A 19,570-nucleotide genomic window follows, 5' to 3' on the forward strand; every position below is an offset into this window, starting at 1 on the left:
ACTTGGGGAGTGGGTTTCCTGGTGAGCAGGGGGTCCCTGGGTGGTTGGGCATTGGGCAGAGTAGTATCCTGGCACTTCTGATGCCATCCAGGCACTATGGGACTGCCAGGGGGCCCATGTGGCACCTTGCTCGTTGCGGGAACTAGGCCCGGGGATTCCCTACCTTTACGAGGTGGGGTACGGGGGCCTCGATGATCCTCTAATTGGTAAGTAGGGGAATTCTGTTGGGGGGGTTCCAGAGGTTCCGGAGGCCACTGCGGGGGTTCAGATATCGGGGAGCCATCAATCTCTTCCTGCACTGGCAAGCTGAGCTTGTTAGTGCAGGAAATTAGCCCAAGTGCGGTCTCGGCAGGGTATTCCTCGCCAAGGCCCAGAAATTATGCAAAGTCCCGTTTAATAGCGGGGTCGGTCTCGGCGCTGCAACACCGGGAAACACCCTGCTAAACGCACTCAAAACAGGACTCGGTTTAATTTCCTTTAAATTGCGCCCTATTTCTTTTGAGCATGAACTAACATTCACATGAGCTGACCAGTAGTCACTAGCACCTAATGATGGCACAACTGTTCAAAGAACCAGGTTACAATCCTTGAATAACCAATGCCAGAAATAAGTACTTAACGTTAAGTGAGGAATATCCTGTCAAAAATAAAAGTCACGGATCTACAAGCGGAAAATACAAAGTGCATTGGCTCCCGTTAACCAGCCACAGAGCTCGGTGTGTCATCTACCCCTCACAGACCTTCACTGACACAGCAAAAGGAAAGCAAGCATGTATAATTTCTTACCTCAGCAATTCAAAATTGAATGGTTTCAAAATAGATCATTACTTTTTTAAATATTATTTCACTTGGCATAAATTGGCAAAAAGACATCTTTGACTGCTGTATTGATCCGCTTTTGCTTCTACGAGTCTCGAATGTCAGAAACAACTAAATAAGTAAATACTTTCTAATCCAAACACATTCCTAAGAGCTCTCTGAAATTCTCCACCGATTTCTTTCACTGTCAATAATTCATTATCTTACAAGTGCTTAAGTCAGTGTGGGTGTGAATGGTGTGCCACTTCAAATACTATCAAACGGATTAGTGCTGTCTAGCCCATTTCATTGCAGCAACACAGGAATAGATTCAGTTACTAAATTATTCAATTACGAACAAAAATATTACCTCAGAAACGTGTAACTCAATTTATTTCACAGGCATGATTGGTAACCTTATTCTCACAAGACTGCTTCAGTCCTTCTCTGCACACATTTGGAGGACATATTCTGCATGAATGTAACAACGTTTTGAAGGATAAGCAGCGTCAGGCACCAGTTGTATTTAATTCCGCTACTTGCTAACCCTCCCAACAGAAACTGTGCTGCCCATACAAAGCAAAATATTTTGGAAAAACGTTTCTCATGTAGGGCTAATGCCAAGGCCAAAACAAAGTCCGATTACAAGAGGAAGACCAGGTTACTCGTTAAGGCTGCTGAGTCTGTACAGACAATATATATCCTTATATTTGCCTAGGAAAATATGCTCTACAATTTCGAGCTCTGCTTGTAAACAAGCATTTTACTCAAGCTTAAAAAATATCTCCTTTTTTCTCTAATTAAGGGTGCATTCGGGGAGTTATGTCAAACAGGCAAAAAGGATACTCTGTCATGTGGTCTTAAGTGTAAAATGGGTGTCTCAGGAATTGAAAGCTGCACATTTCCATCGATTTCATTTGTCTATCAAGTGCTATGTACATTTGTCCCACACAAGAGCCAGGTAATGACCATCTCTCAGAAGAGATGCCTAGTCCCCATCCTGTTTGACATTCAAAACAGTGCTGAATCACACACCACCAACATCCTGAGAGTTATCTTTAACCAGAAATTTAACTGGGCCAGCTAAGTAAATGCCATGGTCACAAGAACAGGCCAGAGTCTGGATATGCTGCAGCTAGTGATTCATCTTCTGAGTCCTCAAAGCCTTTACACCATCTACAATGCATAAGCAATGGGATATGTTCCAATTACCTGATTGTTGTTTCAGTTGTACTCAACACCATTCAAGCCAAAGTTGTTTGCTTAATCACTCCCCATGCACCATTTGAAATATCCACTCTCTCCAGCATGGTGTACTGTGACTGCAGTGTGTACCATCGACAGGATACAATGCAGTAACTCCACCAAGGCTTCTTCAACAGACCTCCATAATCCGCAATCTCCACTGTCTAGAAGATCAATGGTAGCAGATACATGGGAATAAGACATCCGCCTCCAAGTTGCACACCATCCTGACTTGGACATATAACCACCATCCTTCATCACTTTTGGGTCACAATCTTGAACTCCTACCTAACAATAATGCAACAATATGTATCTTCACAGACTGCAGAGGTCCATGGAGGCTCATCGTCATCTTTTCACGTGCAACTAAATGGGCAATAAATGTGCTGCCCACACTACAAAAAATATAGAGAAACACTGGAGATAGTGCAAAAGAGACTGAGAACCGATACCAATGTTGTGAGGATACAATTATCAGTAAGCACTGAGCAGACTGGAGCTCTTTCACTGGAATAGAGAAAACTAGGGAGACCTGGTTGAAGCAGATAGCATTGACACATTTAAGGAGAGGGTTGGCACCTACACGAGGGAGAAGCAGCCAGAAGACATGAAGCAGGATGGAAAGACGTGATTAGAGTTGAGGTGTGAGTTGAGGGAGAAGCTCGCACAAGCACAAACACCTGTAGAGGACAGTTGGACTGAATGGTCTACTCCTGTGTTATCAAAGCTGTAATATTTGTCAACCATTATCTATTTGCCGATATCAGTTTGACTTCAGGTACTTAGAACAAATAGAAAGACCTGCAGTTATGGGGAAGCAACACATCCACTCAGTAGATTACTGCTGAAATATTTGTAGTAATTCATAGTTATATAATTCCATATGTGGACATAAGAAAGTTGTATAAAATAAATGCACAGCTGTTACATTACAGAAAACAGACATTGAGAAGTGGGAAAGGGCGAATTGGGAGCCCAAAGGGCTAATCATCATGTGAATTCAGAATAGCACATGTAGAAAGTAATTTGCTTTTTCTCCAGTGCTTAGTATTTAGAATCCTCATCTACCAGTCAGAGGATAAATAGACTGTTGTCAGTTACTTGTGCCACTCACAGTGCTTGTTGCAGTTACCTTCTGTTCGCACTCACAGTGCAGCTGGAACCACCACTGGAAAAGTGTAGCTTCTACAAATTCAAATGACAAGATGCCGAATTTCTGTGTCTACGTAGGATGGGAAAATGTAATGAAAGGAGAGAACAGGAAAAGAAGATATGTAGCTCTTCAGGTATCCTCTGGCTATTTCCACATTGATACATGAAACTGCCCATGTCAACTTGCCATGCTGAAATTATACCACTCCACCAGGGTAGGAACTGCATGACCTAATAGATGAAGAAACAGGAGTCAAAGGGTGATGATGGTGGGGTAAAAGGACAGCAATGACAGGTGAGGCACGGGGAAGAGGCCCATGAGAAAGACACTTGGCCATGGGCAGAGTAAAGGAAACAGTGAGGCATTGTGAGAGTAAATTGAGTGGGGGAATAAAGAGCAGGTTCTGCTGGGCTGGGCTGTGGTGGGGTGAATGAGCTGTGGCCTGCAAGCGCTAGACAATTTAAAATGATTAAAGGAAAAACATATTAAAATGACTTACCTACTTCTTACCTCAAAGAAAGGGAACAATATGATGAGGGTTGGGAGAAAGACTTCAGGACTTTTCTCCACAAAGCCAACCAGTAACCAGAGCCAGTAATTGCATTTTGACAGAGCAAAAGTGAATAGAATATACTGACGTCTCAACTAATGGTGAGAAAAGTTGGCACAAATTTGTCAACATGATAGAAAGTTCATTCCTATTTAAGATTTTAAATAATACCAGCCAATTTCCCATTGTATGCAGTAGGTCAAAGAATATGGTCACTCTCTTACCAGCTTCTGAAGTCTTCATGCTCCTCTCCCCTTTCTGCCTATCCTTCTCTCTTTCTTGTTTCCTCTTAACTCTTCTTTTTGTTTCTCTTGTTCTCTTTGTCTTTTCTCTTTTCCTTTCACTGAGTAGGTGGTGGGTTGGATGATGCAATGTGACGGGAAAGAAGTCATCAATGGCTGTAGGCTGCATTGGGGTAAGTGTTGTGGGAAAAATCTGGCCATCAACGGTTTCCTTCCCATCCCCAAACACTCATTCTCCTCCTCCACATCTAGCTCCTTGCATCTCCCACCCCTTTACCTTCCCACTAATTACCTCCCTTCCTTCCAATGCCTGGCTATTATCAGTATTCCTTTTTATTACGACAGTGACTTGACTTCAGGAGTACTTAACAGACTGTAAAGCACTTGGGACATCCTGAGATCATGAAAGGTGGTACATGAATGCAAGTTATTTTTTCTTTCGTCTGCCTTGAACTATCTGCAGAATCCTCTGTCTTCTCTTCATTCCCATTTGATGTCACTGGTTTCACCCTAAACTTTCCACCTCACATACTCCTTTCCAGAGAGAATGATGAGAGGTTAGAGGGGCTCCTCAACCTGTTTGCTTCCTCCCCTTCCCCATCCGACCAATTTGTGATCTTTCCGAAAAGGAGGCTTTGTTTAACTTTTAAAATTTTGGTTCCAAAAAAAGTTAATTAGAATGATTTCTCTCTATTTCTCTTTCATTCCCTTGGTCTTACTGGTATGACATATGGAATCACTGTTTCACAGGTATAAGCAATTATTTTTGACCTTATATTTTTAGATCTGTTAGCAAACATGTGAGGCAATCAGTTGGCTTCCAAATTCAACTAAGACTGAACTCTTACTCTTCCCTCTAACATTTGAAGTAAAGGAAAATACTGCATCGGTGCAACTGACTGAATGGAGCTGATGCATCCACATGCAGCTCGAAAGGTTTCATCCCCAGGTCAAACAAACCTTAGCTTTTTGAAAAGTTAAGCCTTTAATGAAGGCAGAGAAAGCACAAGAAAGCAATTCAATGGATAACCTTAATCATATGAGTCTAAGATATGTATTCCTTTTTCAGTTTGCAGCAACCTTTATTTTGGGAATTAGAAATTTCAGTTACAAAAAGTAGCGGGCTGGTAGAAAGAAAATCAGAATGTACTTTTGAGTGATTTTGGGAGCCGGTAGCATAGTGCATGGTCTATGTCAAATTTACATAAGCAAAACCTATTATCAATGTGGACATAAGAATTTGAAATGAGAACAAAATGGACACAAAACGTTTGACAGAAACATGATAAGCTGTGCAGAAAGGTATAAATGTTTAATATGGGAGGGGAAGAGGTAACTATAGAGAGGAAAATAAAGAGGTAGCTAGATAAAGGGAGAGAGAAATGGAGATAAATATTTAGATTAATTGATAGATACAGAAACAGATAAGTGTGTGCTGTATTTTCCGTATAGCTATAATTGCCTTGGAAAAATAGATTTTTAGGTTCAACTTTGAGGTACATTGTAAAATAACTGCCAGTTATTTCTGGGAAAGATGCCAAGCTATGGTTACTTCAAACACTTTTAAGAGATACCAGCTTTGTTAAAAAGCTACAAATTAGAACAGAAAAAGGTGTGGGGTGGGGGGTGGCCTTTCTTCACAGAGGAAATGGGTTGTATCTTATTTACTGGCTCTATTCAAGAATACTATTTCCCATCCTGCACTGCCCAGGTGGATACCATTCACGGATCCATCGAGCTGGGAAGTGATGCATCAATGACCTCCTTAATAATTACTGAGGATACAGTTGCAGTAGCTTTCGGCCAGGGAGGTTAAGGAAAAGGAGCACGGCAAGGGCAGGCAAAAGTGAATTCCATACATAAGTAGTCATTGCAGCCCTTAAAGTCACTATGAGGGGAATTTTCTGTTCCCATTTTAGGTGGGCGGGATTGGCGGCAGGAGCAGAAAATCCCACGGGAGGCCCAAAACACAGTTTACGCTGCTGGTGTGGTGGGGGGGGGCTTCTATTATTTATTTTTAAAGTGAGTCCCTGGGCGGAATTCTCCGCTCCCGCGAAAAATCAGGAAGGCCGTCGTGAACTCAGCCGAGTTTCACGACGGCCTCGGAGGCCGCTCCTCTCACCTTATTCACCCCCACCCGGGGGGCTAGGAGCGGACCTCCGTAACTCTCGGCCGCCGGGTCAAGCTTGACGCAAGGGTCAAGGCGGCGCGCCGAGAATGACGCGGCCGGCGCGCCTAAGTGACGTCAGTCGCGGATGCGCAGGTTGGCCGGCTCCAACCCGCGCATGCGCGGCTGACGTCACGACGGCTGACGGCTCAAACCCGTGCATGCGCGGTTGCCGTCTTCCCCTCCGCTGCCCCGTAAGACGTGGCGGCTTGATCTTGCGGGGCGGCAGAGGGGAAAGAGTGCGTCCCTTTGAGACGCTGGCCCGACGATCGGTGGGCACCGATCGCGGGCCAGTCCCCTCCCGAGCAGACCCGTGGTGCTCACTCCCCTCTCCGCCCCCCACAAGCTTCAAACCAGCTTTTGGCACCATGTTCACAACGGCAGTGACCAGGTGTGGTTGCCGCTGTCGTGAACCGGTCGCGAACGGCAGGCCGCTCGGCCCATCCGGGTCGGAGAATCGCCAGTCGCCATGAAAAACGGCGAGCGCCGATTCTTCCGAGCGGGGGGGTGGGAGAGTCGCAGGGGGCACCAGGGGGGCGTGTCGTGAGTCGCCTGGCCCTCCCGCGATTCTCCCACCCAGCGTGGGGAGCGGAGAATCGCGCCCCCTATCTTTCAAAAACGGTGGAGCATGTTATTTTTCAGATATCAGAGAATGTACAGTGCAAAAGGAGGCCATTCGGCCCATCGAATCTGCACTGGCCCTTGGAAAGAGCACCCCAGCTAAGCCCATATCTCCACCCTATCCCAGTAACCCCATCCAACCTTTTTGTTTGGACACCGAGGGCAATTTAGCATGGCCAATCCACCTAACCTGCACATCTTTGGAATGTGGGATGAAACCGGAGCACCCAGAGGAAACCCATGCAGACACGGGGAGAACGTGTAGACTCCGCACAGTGACCCAAGCTGGGAATTGAACATGGGACCCTGGAGCTGTGAAGCAACTGTGCTAACCACTGTACTACTATGCTGCCCAGATGATATGAACCAAACGGAGAAAGCCACCCTTGAGGCCTGTGGCTAAAACATTTTTTTTCCCGCCCACTGTGTCACTGTGGCAACAACTGAGACTTTCCGTCCAATGTATCATTACAGCTGAACATTACAGTGTTCGATTCAAAAGTGTAGCAATTACATTCAGGCCTTCTTCATGCAGTTCCCAGCACTGACTGGACATAGCCCGCTAGGATTTAGTAAGACTGTTTTTGATCTGTGTTGATTAATAAAAGCTTCAATCAGTTGTCAGGTAGAGGACTAACAGATATTTATCCCTGCTAATCATAATTTCTCTATGGGCGATATGCCGACACCCAATTCTGTTCCAATAGTTTGTCGGAGAGTTATTCTATTGCCATGGAAAACATCTTCTCAACCTATCTATTAAGCAGAATGAGAGGTGGACTTCTTCGTAAAAACTTGCTATTACTGAATTCAGTTATTCACTGGTTTCAATAAAGTAACATTTCGGGTGGCATAATGCCTTGTCTCTCAAATAACTCAAGAGCTGGATGTTTCTTTAACGAGTCTCTTTCAGATTCAATGCTCACTCTGCAGTCAATGTGACATTTGGGGAAGATGAAAAATTGTACTTCTGTTAAGTTTCAGTCAACGTATTGGTCATTTGTAGGCTGTCATTAATAATAACAGCATCTAAGTACGACCCATTGGATAAGTCACATGTTATGGTTTCTTATTTCCCATGTGAATTATCAACAGTCACCATTAGTGGTGTGTGTCCCTACAAGCATCACTTTTACATTGCCATATACCACTTCAACACCACCATATGGTGTCTACTATAAGCTGTTGCGGAATCACCAGCCAAGCCACAAGAACCATTTCTAACTCCAAAGGACACACTCAAGAGGCACCAAAACACCTGAAGCACAAAAGCTCAGCCGGAACATACCCCATAGCAGTTCATCAGGAATAATTTGTACAAAATTTGACTTAGACATTAATGGAAGAAGACAGGCCTTGCAGTTTGATAGTGCCCAAGAAATATTTGAAAAATCGCCATCAGCTTGGAGGTAAGTACCTTTAAGTGCTGTGATAATGTAACTTTAGTCACTCACTCGAGCTCTACCAATTTAAAATCCTGGTCTCTCTTACAACAGCCCGTGCCCACCAACACCCCCCAAATACAAACAGAAACTGGCTTATAAGACCATAAGACATAGGAACAGAATTAGGCCACTCGGCCCATCGAGTCTGCTCTGCCATACAATCATGGCTGATATTTTCTCATCCATTCTCCTGCCTTCTCCCCATAACCCCTGATCCCCTTGTTAATCAAGAAAATATCTATCTCTGTCTTAAAGACACTCAGTGACTTGGTCTCCACAGCCTTCTGCGGCAATGTTTTGCCATGTAACAATTACAATCAACACGATTTTCAAAAAATTCACCTTTCTCAACAAATATGGATACATATTTGAGGAAAACTGTTAAATAAGACCTAGATCTTAAAACCAAATCCCTATAAAATGACAGAGGGGCCGAGTATTAGGAATGACTAACTCCAGGCAACATAAACAGAAAAACCCGAGCGGTTTACAGATGCCATTCGAGCTCAAGATTAAATTACAACTTCATTAAATCATGCTCCCTCATCTATAGTAATATTTTGCAACACATATGTTTATATATTGTATGATTTTATATATAAATGATAAGCATGTTAATGACAACTCAAGTGGAGCTGAAGTTACACTGACTAAAAGGAAGGGCCAAGGCTATTGTGATGTCAGTGCTGTAGATGATTGACAGGGTGGTACAATCAGGGAATTAATGTGCAGTTTTAAAGCAGAATTAAAAGGAAATTAAAAGGTTAATTATATGCTATTATAATAATAAAAAAAGTATTCTTACTGTTGTGTCTTTTATTCTATCCTAAAAAAAGAAAAGAAAAAAAGATTTTAATGACAAATGCAATGAACCCTTTACAGTTTCAAAATAACATTAAAACTACAAATTACTGGATTGTATTTAAATAAATAAAAACTTATTGAGTTAGAATTTGTGCAGAAATCAGTGTGCTATGTTGTAATGCACTATACAAAATTGTGTCTGTGTGCAACTGTGTGTCCTCAATCAGCACAAGTTAGTGCTCTCATCAGGGTGAGCTCACTGTCCGCTGTTCTTTAGAACAGTCTTAAATGCTTGTTTCCAGTTCTATTTTTTAAAACAGAGCACATTTTTTAAAGAAGGTAAATGCAGTGGAGTGTGGTGCTAAGCCATACAAACCAGAACGCTCCCAAGTTCAACCTCCGTTCCGTGCTGTGTCAGTCGAGCGATGGTGGGTGATCCTCGATTCTTGGGCTAAGGACAGGAAATAACAATCAGGGTTTCTGTTCCTGATCATCATCCGTAGAAAGAATACGCAGGTTAGGGACATCAGGTGAGGAAGGGCTGGGCTGTGCTGCGCTGGGCTGTGCTGCGCTGGGCTGCCTCTCCTCACTAACCTCTTTCTTTCCAATAGAATAGCTAATTGACACATGACCTCAGTGTTCCCAAAAGATGAGGCCACTTGCTCAAGTGTTACGACCCGCAGAAAATAAGAATACAAAAAAGCCACAAAGTATTGGGATGGGTAAAACTTGTTGAGAGACTACATTTGTTTGTAAATCACTCATTACAAAAAAAAATTAGTTGCTAAAGAATATGAAAGAAAATAAAGAATACAGACATTTCAGCGAGGGTCATCAGGAAGAATACAATATTTATAAGCTGATACATTACAAAACCTTTAAATCATAACCTGGAGTGGAAACATCAAACTAGTTAGAGGGCGCGATCTAACCAAATTGGAACAGAGTCCCGTGATGAGTGGGTTTAGCCGGGTGTTTCGCGACCCTCGTAGTGTCGAGAAACACCACATTATCTATCCAGATCTTGTTTCAATTCTGCGCCTCAGCGGGGAACCCCCCACCAAGGCTGCATTCCCGTTTCCTGCACTGAGGAGCTCCGCTCGCCGGAACTCCTGGGTGCAGGAAGAGATTGGGATGCCATTTTGAAATGCCGTCCCGATAGCTCGAATCCCAACGCGACCGTGAAACCCCCCAAAGCCCCAACTCACCTACAAGACATTCCTTGGGCCCCTCCTCACTCCACCTCACACATTCAGGGTACCCCCGGGCCCAATCCACGCTGCAGAAAAATACCGCACCCAGGTGGCACGGCCAAGGTGCCAGGTGGCACCAGCAGTTCCAGGATGCCATCCTATACAGTGGGCAACCATCTGGGGGTCTCCGATTCCCTGGGAGACCCCCACAAGTGCTGTTCTGTCTGGTCCCAATTTGTGGAAATCAGCACTAATGGAGCACACCCAAGGTCTCCGAGGTGAAGAGTTTAGATCCCTCGGATAGATCAGGGGAGCGCACATTAGTGTGAGACTAGCTGTCTCACTCTAATATGCAGATTTGCAAAATACTGATCCCGACCATAACAGGCAGGATTCGGATTGCGACGTCTCGTAAGAACGCGTTAGATCTCGGGAGGAGTGGCAGGCCGGGCAGATCCCGGAAGAGGGATCTCCCAGCATCTAATGGCCGCGCTGCCTTTTAAGCGCAACATGGCCAGTAGATCGCGTCCAGGATTTATAAAACTGAATTCCTCACTAAAAAAAGTATTTGCAGAAGTAATTCATTTATTTGACAATATTTGTTCCCACTTACTGAAGCGGTGGGGAGATTCAATACTGTAAAGACACAAAAGACTTTCCTCTAATTTGATTGTTTTCCTAGATAAATAGATGGGTATATAAAGCTGATTGTGATGGTGTATAACTTTGTAACTGCTGTGGAGCTGTTTTGTGAATATATTCAATATGGTTCTACATGGAGTGTGGTTTCTGTTCATCACATTGGGCATTAAACCTAGCTTTGGGATGTTCACAGAACACAACTGTTACGGTAACAGGCTGAAATTCATTGTCTTGAGATGGTCAAATTGAATTTTTAAAAAGTTAATCAATTATTTTGAGGATGACTGATTCTCTTAAAGAGAGAAAGAGTAAATGTAATGTTTGTGTTTGAACTTTTCTATTAACAGAAGCAAAATATCAGTAAATGAACAGTGGAACCTGAATGATCATAACAATTGTTAATATTTCCCCACCTGGAACCTATTTATTATTCCATATGTAAAACACTTGAGGGGAAAAAAACTTATCTTGTAACATGGACCAATCTGCAAGGGCAAAAGTGTAGGTAATGTCAAACGACCTGCGCAAAGGCACAACAGACCCAAAAAGGAAAAGAGAAGCAAATGTGGTGAAGTAAAAATTAATAGTCTTATGTCCTTGGGGAAATGGTGGTGTAATGGTAATGTCACAGGACTGGTAATTCAGGCAATCTGGGGACACAGGTTCAAATCCCAGCTGGTGCAATTCAAATTCAATTAATTAATACCACCTGACATTACTCTGCACTTGGTTTTGGCAATTGCAATTTCCTGTTTAAAATAAATAGTAATTGCAGAGATATGGGCAAATTTTAGAACAACAGGTTTTTTGAGAAACGGTGATGTGGACAGAAATTCTCATGGGAAATTTTGTGGCAATGTCTGATCCATTGGGCTTTTGCCCAGTTTGACATATGTATCTAATTCTGTTTGAGTGGGGATTAGTGGACAAATCATCCATCCGTGTGCATTTCACCATTCCCCCTCCTGTCCTTCAGATAGACTTGGTATCAAGTCTGGAATAGTTCCTTATGAATCCCATCAGAAATCCCTCAATAAGGTCCAGAGAAACATTCCCTAGTTGAAAGCTAATAACATAGAACATAAGAACATAAGAACTAGGAGCAGGAGTAGGCCATCTGGCCCCTCGAGCCTGCTCCGCCATTCAATTAGATCATGGCTGATCTTTTGTGGACTCAGCTCCACTTTCCGGCCCGAACACCATAACCCTTAATCCCTTTATTCTTCAAAAAACTATCTATCTTTACCTTAAAAACATGTAATGAAGGAGCCTCAACTGCTTCACTGGGCAAGGAATTCCATAGATTCACAACCCTTTGGGTGAAGAAGTTCCTCCTAAACTCAGTCCTAAATCTACTTCCCCTTATTTTGAGGCTATGCCCCCTAGTTCTGCTGTCACCCGCCAGTGGAAACAACCTGCCCGCATCTATCCTATCTATTCCCTTCATAATTTTAAATGTTTCTATAAGATCCCCCCTCATCCTTCTAAATTCCAATGAGTACAGTCCCAGTCTACTCAACCTCTCCTCATAATCCAACCCCTTCAACTCTGGGATTAACCTAGTGAATCTCCTCTGCACACCCTCCAGCGCCAGTACGTCCTTTCTCAAGTAAGGAGACCAAAACTGAACACAATACTCCAGGTGTGGCCGCACTAACACCTTATACAATTGCAACATAACCTCCCTAGTCTTAAACTCCATCCCTCTAGCAATGAAGGACAAAATTCCATTTGCCTTCTTAATCACCTGTTGCACTTGTAAACCAACCTTCTGTGACTCATGCACTAGCACACCCAAGTCTCTCTGAACAGCGGCATGCTTTAATATTTTATCGTTTAAATAATAATCCCGTTTGCTGTTATTCCTACCAAAATGGATAACCTCACATTTGTCAACATTGTATTCCATCTGCCAGACCCGAGCCCATTCACTTAACCTATCCAAATCCCTCTGCAGACTTCCAGTATCCTCTGCACTTTTCGCTTTACCGCTCATCTTAGTGTCATCTGCAAACTTGGACACATTGCCCTTGGTCCCCAACTCCAAATCATCAATGTAAATTGTGAACAATTGTGGGCCCAACACGGATCCCTGAGGGACACCACTAGCTACTGATTGCCAACCAGAGAAACACCCATTTATCCCAACTCTTTGCTTTCTATTAATTAACCAATCCTCTATCCATGCTACTACTTTACCCTTAATGCCATGCATCTTTATCTTATGCAGCAACCTTTTGTGTGGCACCTTGTCAAAGGCTTTCTGGAAATCCAGATATACCACATCCATCGGCTCCCCGTTATCTACTGCACTGGTAATGTCCTCAAAAAATTCCACTAAATTAGTTAGGCATGACCTGCCTTTAATGAACCCATGCTGCGTCTGCCCAATGGGACAATTTCTATCCAGATGCCTCGCAATTTCTTCCTTGATGATAGATTCCAGCATCTTCCCTATTACCGAAGTTAAACTCACTGGCCTATAATTTCCTGCTTTCTGCCTACCTCCTTTTTTAAACAGTGGCGTCACGTTTGCTAATTTCCAATCCACCGGGACCACCCCAGAGTCTAGTGAATTTCGGTAAATTATCACTAGTGCATCTGCAATTTCCCTAGCCATCTCTTTTAGCACTCTGGGATGCATTCCATCAGGGCCAGGAGACTTGTCTACCTTTAGCCCCATTAGCTTGCCCATCACTCCCTCCTTAGTGATAACAATCCTCTCAAGGTCCTCACCTGTCATAGCCTCATTTCTATCAGTCGCTGGCATGTTATTTGTGTCTTCCACTGTGAAGACCGACCCAAAAAACCTGTTCAGTTCCTCAGCCATTTCTTCATTTCCCATTATTAAAACTCCCTTCTCATCCTCTAAAGGACCAATATTTACCTTAGCCACTCTTTTTTGTCTTATATATTTGTAAAAACTTTTACTGTCTGTTTTTATATTCTGAGCAAGTTTACTCTCATACTCTATCTTACTCTTCTTTATAGCTTTTTTATTAGCTTTCTGTTGCCCCCTAAAGATTTCCCAGTCCTCTAATCTCCCAGCAATCTTTGCCACTTATATAATATATAATATATTATATAATATAAGTTATATCAGTACCAAGAGAAAGCAAGACAAAAATGGCCAGTGTTGAAGAGAGCAAAGACTTTTAAACTCACTAGCATGTGTTCCCTGAGCATTTGGAGGAAATATTTGTATTGTTATTCTTTGGTGCTTCCCAATCCTCTGGGTTCCACTAATAGTGCATCCTGACTTTCTGGAGACAAAAGAGGGTGGGGCTCTGTAGTGCCACGTTCTGTAGACTGGCCGATATCAGTGATGCACTACAGAACATCTAGTTTAAATAATTTATTATGAAACAACTGTGTGGTAAAGATAACTGGAATAAATTAATAACACCAACGCTAACTAACTATTTTAGAGCTACTGCAAAATACGTCTATCTACCAGCACGACTTACTCCCAACTGCCTCGAGGCACAGAGCCACAGGGTGGACTTACACTGCCACCTTCTGGTCAGAGGTGGTGTATAATACTTTGTACAGAATTGCTTTATGCATATCATCACATCCTTTGGAAAATGTAATTATTTACAGTGATGAGATCATTTTTACAATGATCTAACTATAAATTATTTACATCTTTAAAGTATTTATAGTCTGTCATAAATTCAGTCTTTCGGGTTTGTGCCTGAGCCTTAGAACATAGAACATACAGTGCAGAAGGAGGCAATTTGGCCCATCGAGAATGCACCGACCCACTTAAGTCTTCACTTCTACCCTATCCGTGTAACCCAATAGCCCCTCCTAACCTTTCTGGTCACTAAGGGCAATTTATCATGGCCAATCCACCTAACCTGCATGGCTTTGGACTGTGGGAGGAAACCGGAGCACCCAGAGGAAACCCACGCAGACACGGGGAGAACGTGCAGACTCCGCACAGTGAACCAGCGGGGAATCGAACCAGGCGCTGTGAAACCATAGTGCTATCCACTTGTGCTACCGTGCTGCCCGACCCTTGTTCAAATCCTTGTTGAACTTCTAAGTGGCTGCTGAACTTGTGACATTACTTCATCTTCCTTTGTAGTTTTTGAAGCTGTTTGTTCTTCTTCATGTATGGTGGTGTCTTTATCTTGTTGTTGTTCCGCATGCGGCACTGTATGGTCTTCAGCTGTTTTAGGACTGTTGCATACTTCTTCTGGTGGTTGCATTACAATGGCTGGAGATTTTTTATACCTCTTTGTGGATTTGGCCTGAAATCTTTCCTTTCCCTCCTATTTTTTTTTGAAACAGTGATTGCCTCTCTACTTTTGGAATACGGAACTCTTTCGACAATTGGAACTGAACCATTCTACAGCACGTGCAGTTTGTTTGCTTCCCGCACTGTGTGCAGACGTTCACTCTCCTGACCCTGTGCAGTTTCATACCATGGCCCCAGTACCTCAGATGATATCTGGCCAATAGACTGTGTCTTTGGCTGTTATCTTACATTTTTTTCTTCCCGAGTGCCTTTCATGGATTTTGCACAGAACCACCGATCTTAATGGGTTCGGAATTACTATTCTCTTATTTCTCAGCAAGAATCCAGGTGCATCACTTAACTCTGCGCTTGCCTTGTAAAAACGTGAGCAGGATTCTCTGGGTCATCCTTCGTGGAGATACTGTCTCATCATGTGGTGTCCCTCAGGGATCCGTGTTGGGCCCACAATTGTTCACAATTTACATAGATGATTTGGAGTTGGGGGACCAAGGGCAATGTGTCCAAGTTTGCAGATGACACTAAGGTGAGTGGTAAAGCGAAAAGTGCAGAGGATACTGGAAGTCTGCAGAGGGATTTGGATAGGTTAAGTGAATGGGCTAGGGTCTGGCAGATGGAATACAATGTTGACAAATGTGAGGTTATCCATTTTGGTAGGAATAACAGCAAACGGGATTATTATTTAAACGATAAAATATTAAAGCATGCCGCTGTTCAGAGAGACTTGGGTGCGCTAGTGCATGAGCCACAGAAGGTTGGTTTACAAGTGCAACAGGTGATTAAGAAGGCAAATGGAATTTTGTCCTTCATTGCTAGAGGGATGGAGTTTAAGACTAGGGAGGTTATGTTGCAATTGTATAAGGTGTTAGTGAGGCCACACCTGGAGTATTGTGTTCACTTTTGGTCTCCTTACTTGAGAAAGGACGTACTGGCGCTGGAGGGTGTGCAGAGGAGATTCACTAGGTTAATCCCAGAGCTGAAGGGATTGGATTATGAGGAGAGGTTGAGTAGACTGGGACTGTACTCATTGGAATTTAGAAGGATGAGGGGGGATCTTATAGAAACATTTAAAATTATGAAGGGAATAGATAGGATAGATGCAGGCAGGTTGTTTCCACTGGCGGGTGACAGCAGAACTAGGGGACATAGCCTCAAAATAAGGGGAAGTAGATTTAGGACTGCGTTTAGGAGGGACTTCTTCACCCAAAGGGTTGTGAATCTATGGAATTCCTTGCCCAGTGAAGCAGTTGAGGCTCCTTCATTACATGCTTTTAAGGTAAAGATAGATAGTTTTTTGAAGAATAAAGGGATTAAGGGTTATGGTGTTCAGGCCGGAAAGTGGAGCTGAGTCCACAAAAGATCAGCTATGATCTAATTGAATGGCGGAGCAGGCTCGAGGGGCCAGATGGCCTACTCCTGCTCCTAGTTCTTATGTTTATCATCTGCAAGACTGCGTCCTTGGTGGTTTCTTCTTTTATTCTGACACAACCAATGCAGGCTATCCAGTCTTTAGGTTCTTCTGTGCACTTACCCACACCCCAAGCTCTCATCCTCTCTAGCTCAGCCTTCAATCTGTCTCTCAATGATTAAGTCATGTTGAAAATTTCAATTGCTTGGGGACTTGCTACATTGAGCAGCAATGCAATACGTCTCTCATCAGGTTTTGCCTGCAGACCAAGGGCTGCAACATAAGAATTGCTGCTTAAACACCCGCCAATTCTTGTCTATGTTACCGGTAATCCGAAGCTGTTGAGGTGCCTTGATACCTTCCATCCTGGGCTTTGGAGCTTTAGAGCACGTTGAGCACAAGTTACCAGTAGCTTATCAGGTGAGTAGAAACAATTTATTTTCTCATGGCACCTTCTTTTTCTTCAGAGTTATCTTCAAATTGTTTGGTTCTTCGCAGAATCTTCTTGTTCTTAGTCGATCGTCGCTCTTGGTACCATGTCATATACTGTAGACTGGCCGATATGAATGTTGCACTACGAACAACAATTATAGAGCTATTGCAACATACATCTATCCACCAGCAAGACTTACTCCCAACTGCCTTGAGGCACAGAGCCACACGATGGATTTACACTGCCATACTGCCACCTGCTGGCCGGAGGTCATATATAATACTATATACAGAATTGCTTTATGCATATCATCACATATAGCACTGTGAGAGGCAAATCTCACCCTTCCCAATTATGGTTCTGTCATTTGGAACAGAATCAGCACCAAAATCAAGAGGAGTTTGACACCATCACAGTGTACCATCAAAGTATGGTTCAGAGACTTTCAAGCCCAATGTATATGATGCTGATGTGCTGGTAACCCACAGCACAACTTGCTTGTCATAATAATGTTCTCAATTAATGTTCTCTTTATTTAATTATTTGTCAATCTCCTGTGGCTTTGCGTGTGATAAGTTAGAGAACTCAGATGCTCCTCTCTTTCTCACTGCCTTTTACTCTACTGCTTCCTCTCCCGTTAAATTTTTCTTTGCTTTTTACTCTGTTCTGTCCACTTTTTCAGGACAGATTTTGTCCTGTTTTCGTCTCTTTTTCTTTCCTTTCTGCTGGGAGTTGGTGGGAGATAGGTTATGGTGTGGCAGGGAAAGAAGCCACTGCTTCAGTGTAGCGTACAGTTAGAGTCATGCGCAAATGTGATCATAGAAACATAGAAAATAGGACCAGGAGGAGTCCATTGCATCCGCTATTCATTATGATCATGGCTGATCATTCAACTCAGTAACCTGTTCCTGCTTTCTCCCTTTGATGTATTTAGCCCCAAGGGCTATACCTAACTTCTTTTTGAAAACATACACAATTAACACGATTTTATGGCCATGTTGCACCGAAAAGCAGCACAACCCCTCGGGAGATCTAACAAGATCCCATTGTGGGCGAGATCACCTTTTAGCAAATCTGCATATTAAAGCGAATTATTAATCTCACTTTAATGTGCAGATTCCTGAGTTACTCAAGGCGTGAGCTCAATCTCCCTCATCTCGGAGCCCTCCACAAATGAGGACTGGCAAAAAAACTCATGGGGGTCTCCCAAATGCATGTCCTTTGGACAGGGTGGCTCCATGGCATTGCTGGTGCCACCCAGCTTGGCAATGCCACCTGGGTGCCAGCCTGGCACTGCCCAGGTGCCACTGTGAGTTGGCACTGCCAAGGTGCCATTTTTTTGCAAGGGTGCGATTGGGCCAGGGTCCCCTGCACGAGTGTTGGGGGGTTAAAAATGGCGTCCCGATCTCTTGCTACACTGAGGAGTTCCGGCGAGCGGAGCTCCTCAGTTCAGAAAATAGGGCTATGTATGGCCTTGGCTGCACATTCCCCATTGAGGCCTCTTGTCAAACGCAAGTTGAGTTTCATAGCCGTGTGTTTCTCAGCGCTGCGAGCGCTGGGAAACACGCAGCTAAATGCGCTTGCTATGGGACTTTGTTCCCATTTAGTTATGATGTGGAGATGCCGGCATTGGACTGGGGTGAGCACAGTAAGAAGTCTTACAACACCAGGTTAAAGTCCAACAAGTTTGTTTCAAACACTAGCTTTCGGAGCACTGCTCCTTCCTCAGGTCCTTCCCCATTTAGTTAACTCTCACCCAATGTTTTGCCCTCAACTTCTTTCTGTGGTAACGAATTCCACACTCTGGGTGAAGACATTTCTCCTCATCTCAGTCCTAATTAGTTTACCATGTATCCTTAGACTGTGACCCCTGGTTCTGGACTCCCCCACCATTGGGAATATCCTTCCTGCATTTACCCTGTCTAGTCCTGTTTGAATCTTATTGGTTTCTATGAGAGCCCCTTCATTCTTCTAAACGCCATCAAATATAACCCTAATCGACCCAATCTCTCTTCATATGATAGTCCTGCCAACCCAGGAATCAGTCTAGTAAACCTTAGCTGCACCCTCTCTATAGTTAGAACATTCTTCCTCAGATAAGGAGATCAAAACTGCACACAATATCCCAGGTGTGTCCTCACCAAGGCCCTGCATAATTGCAGCAAGATATCCCTACTCCTGTACTCAAATCCTCTCACTATGAAGGCCAACAAACCATTTGCTTTTTTTTTTACTGCCTGCTGCAACTGCATGCTTACCTTCTGTGACTGGTGATAGGACACCCAAGTCTTGATGCACCTTCCTCTGTGTCATTCTCTCACCATTCAAATAATAATCTGTCTTCCTGTTTTTGGTACTAGAGTTCTCTCATTTGGCCATCCCCTCAGTACAGACTGAACAGGACTGATGCCTTAAGGAATACCAGTAGAGTGTACATCCACAGAACAATCCAAATTCAGCTCAGAGTTACAGTTCTGAGTAGAATTATCAAATCCAATCCCAGGTTTCAAAGAGAGATTGAGGCCTTCAATTAAATGTTTGGCAAAGTCATTTTAAGACACAAAAGGCACATGGATGATTTTAACCATGCTACTGTAAAATGTTT

At 43.5% G+C, this 19,570-nt stretch overlaps 1 protein-coding gene across 8 annotated transcripts in view; it reads right to left on the minus strand.

The window, feature by feature from the left end:
- The window catches only part of sobpa (sine oculis binding protein homolog (Drosophila) a), a 383,474-nt gene that overhangs the window by 75,492 nt on the left and 288,412 nt on the right, over positions 1-19,570 (minus strand). For 4 of the 8 annotated variants that reach the window (XM_038799231.1, XM_038799224.1, XM_038799226.1 and 1 more), the window contains 2 exons: positions 9,402-9,476; positions 9,027-9,047 (listed from right to left, as the gene is read on the minus strand). The exons of 2 other annotated variants lie outside the window; for them this stretch is intronic. In XM_038799231.1, coding sequence (XP_038655159.1) covers positions 9,027-9,047; positions 9,402-9,476 — 96 coding nt within the window. The remainder of the gene's footprint in view (positions 1-9,026; positions 9,048-9,401; positions 9,477-19,570) is intronic. 2 more of the 8 variants (XM_038799227.1, XM_038799228.1) reach the window with 1 other exon arrangement.

This window comes from Scyliorhinus canicula, chromosome 6, assembly GCF_902713615.1.
Source record: "Scyliorhinus canicula chromosome 6, sScyCan1.1, whole genome shotgun sequence".
Lineage (NCBI taxonomy): Eukaryota > Metazoa > Chordata > Chondrichthyes > Carcharhiniformes > Scyliorhinidae > Scyliorhinus > Scyliorhinus canicula.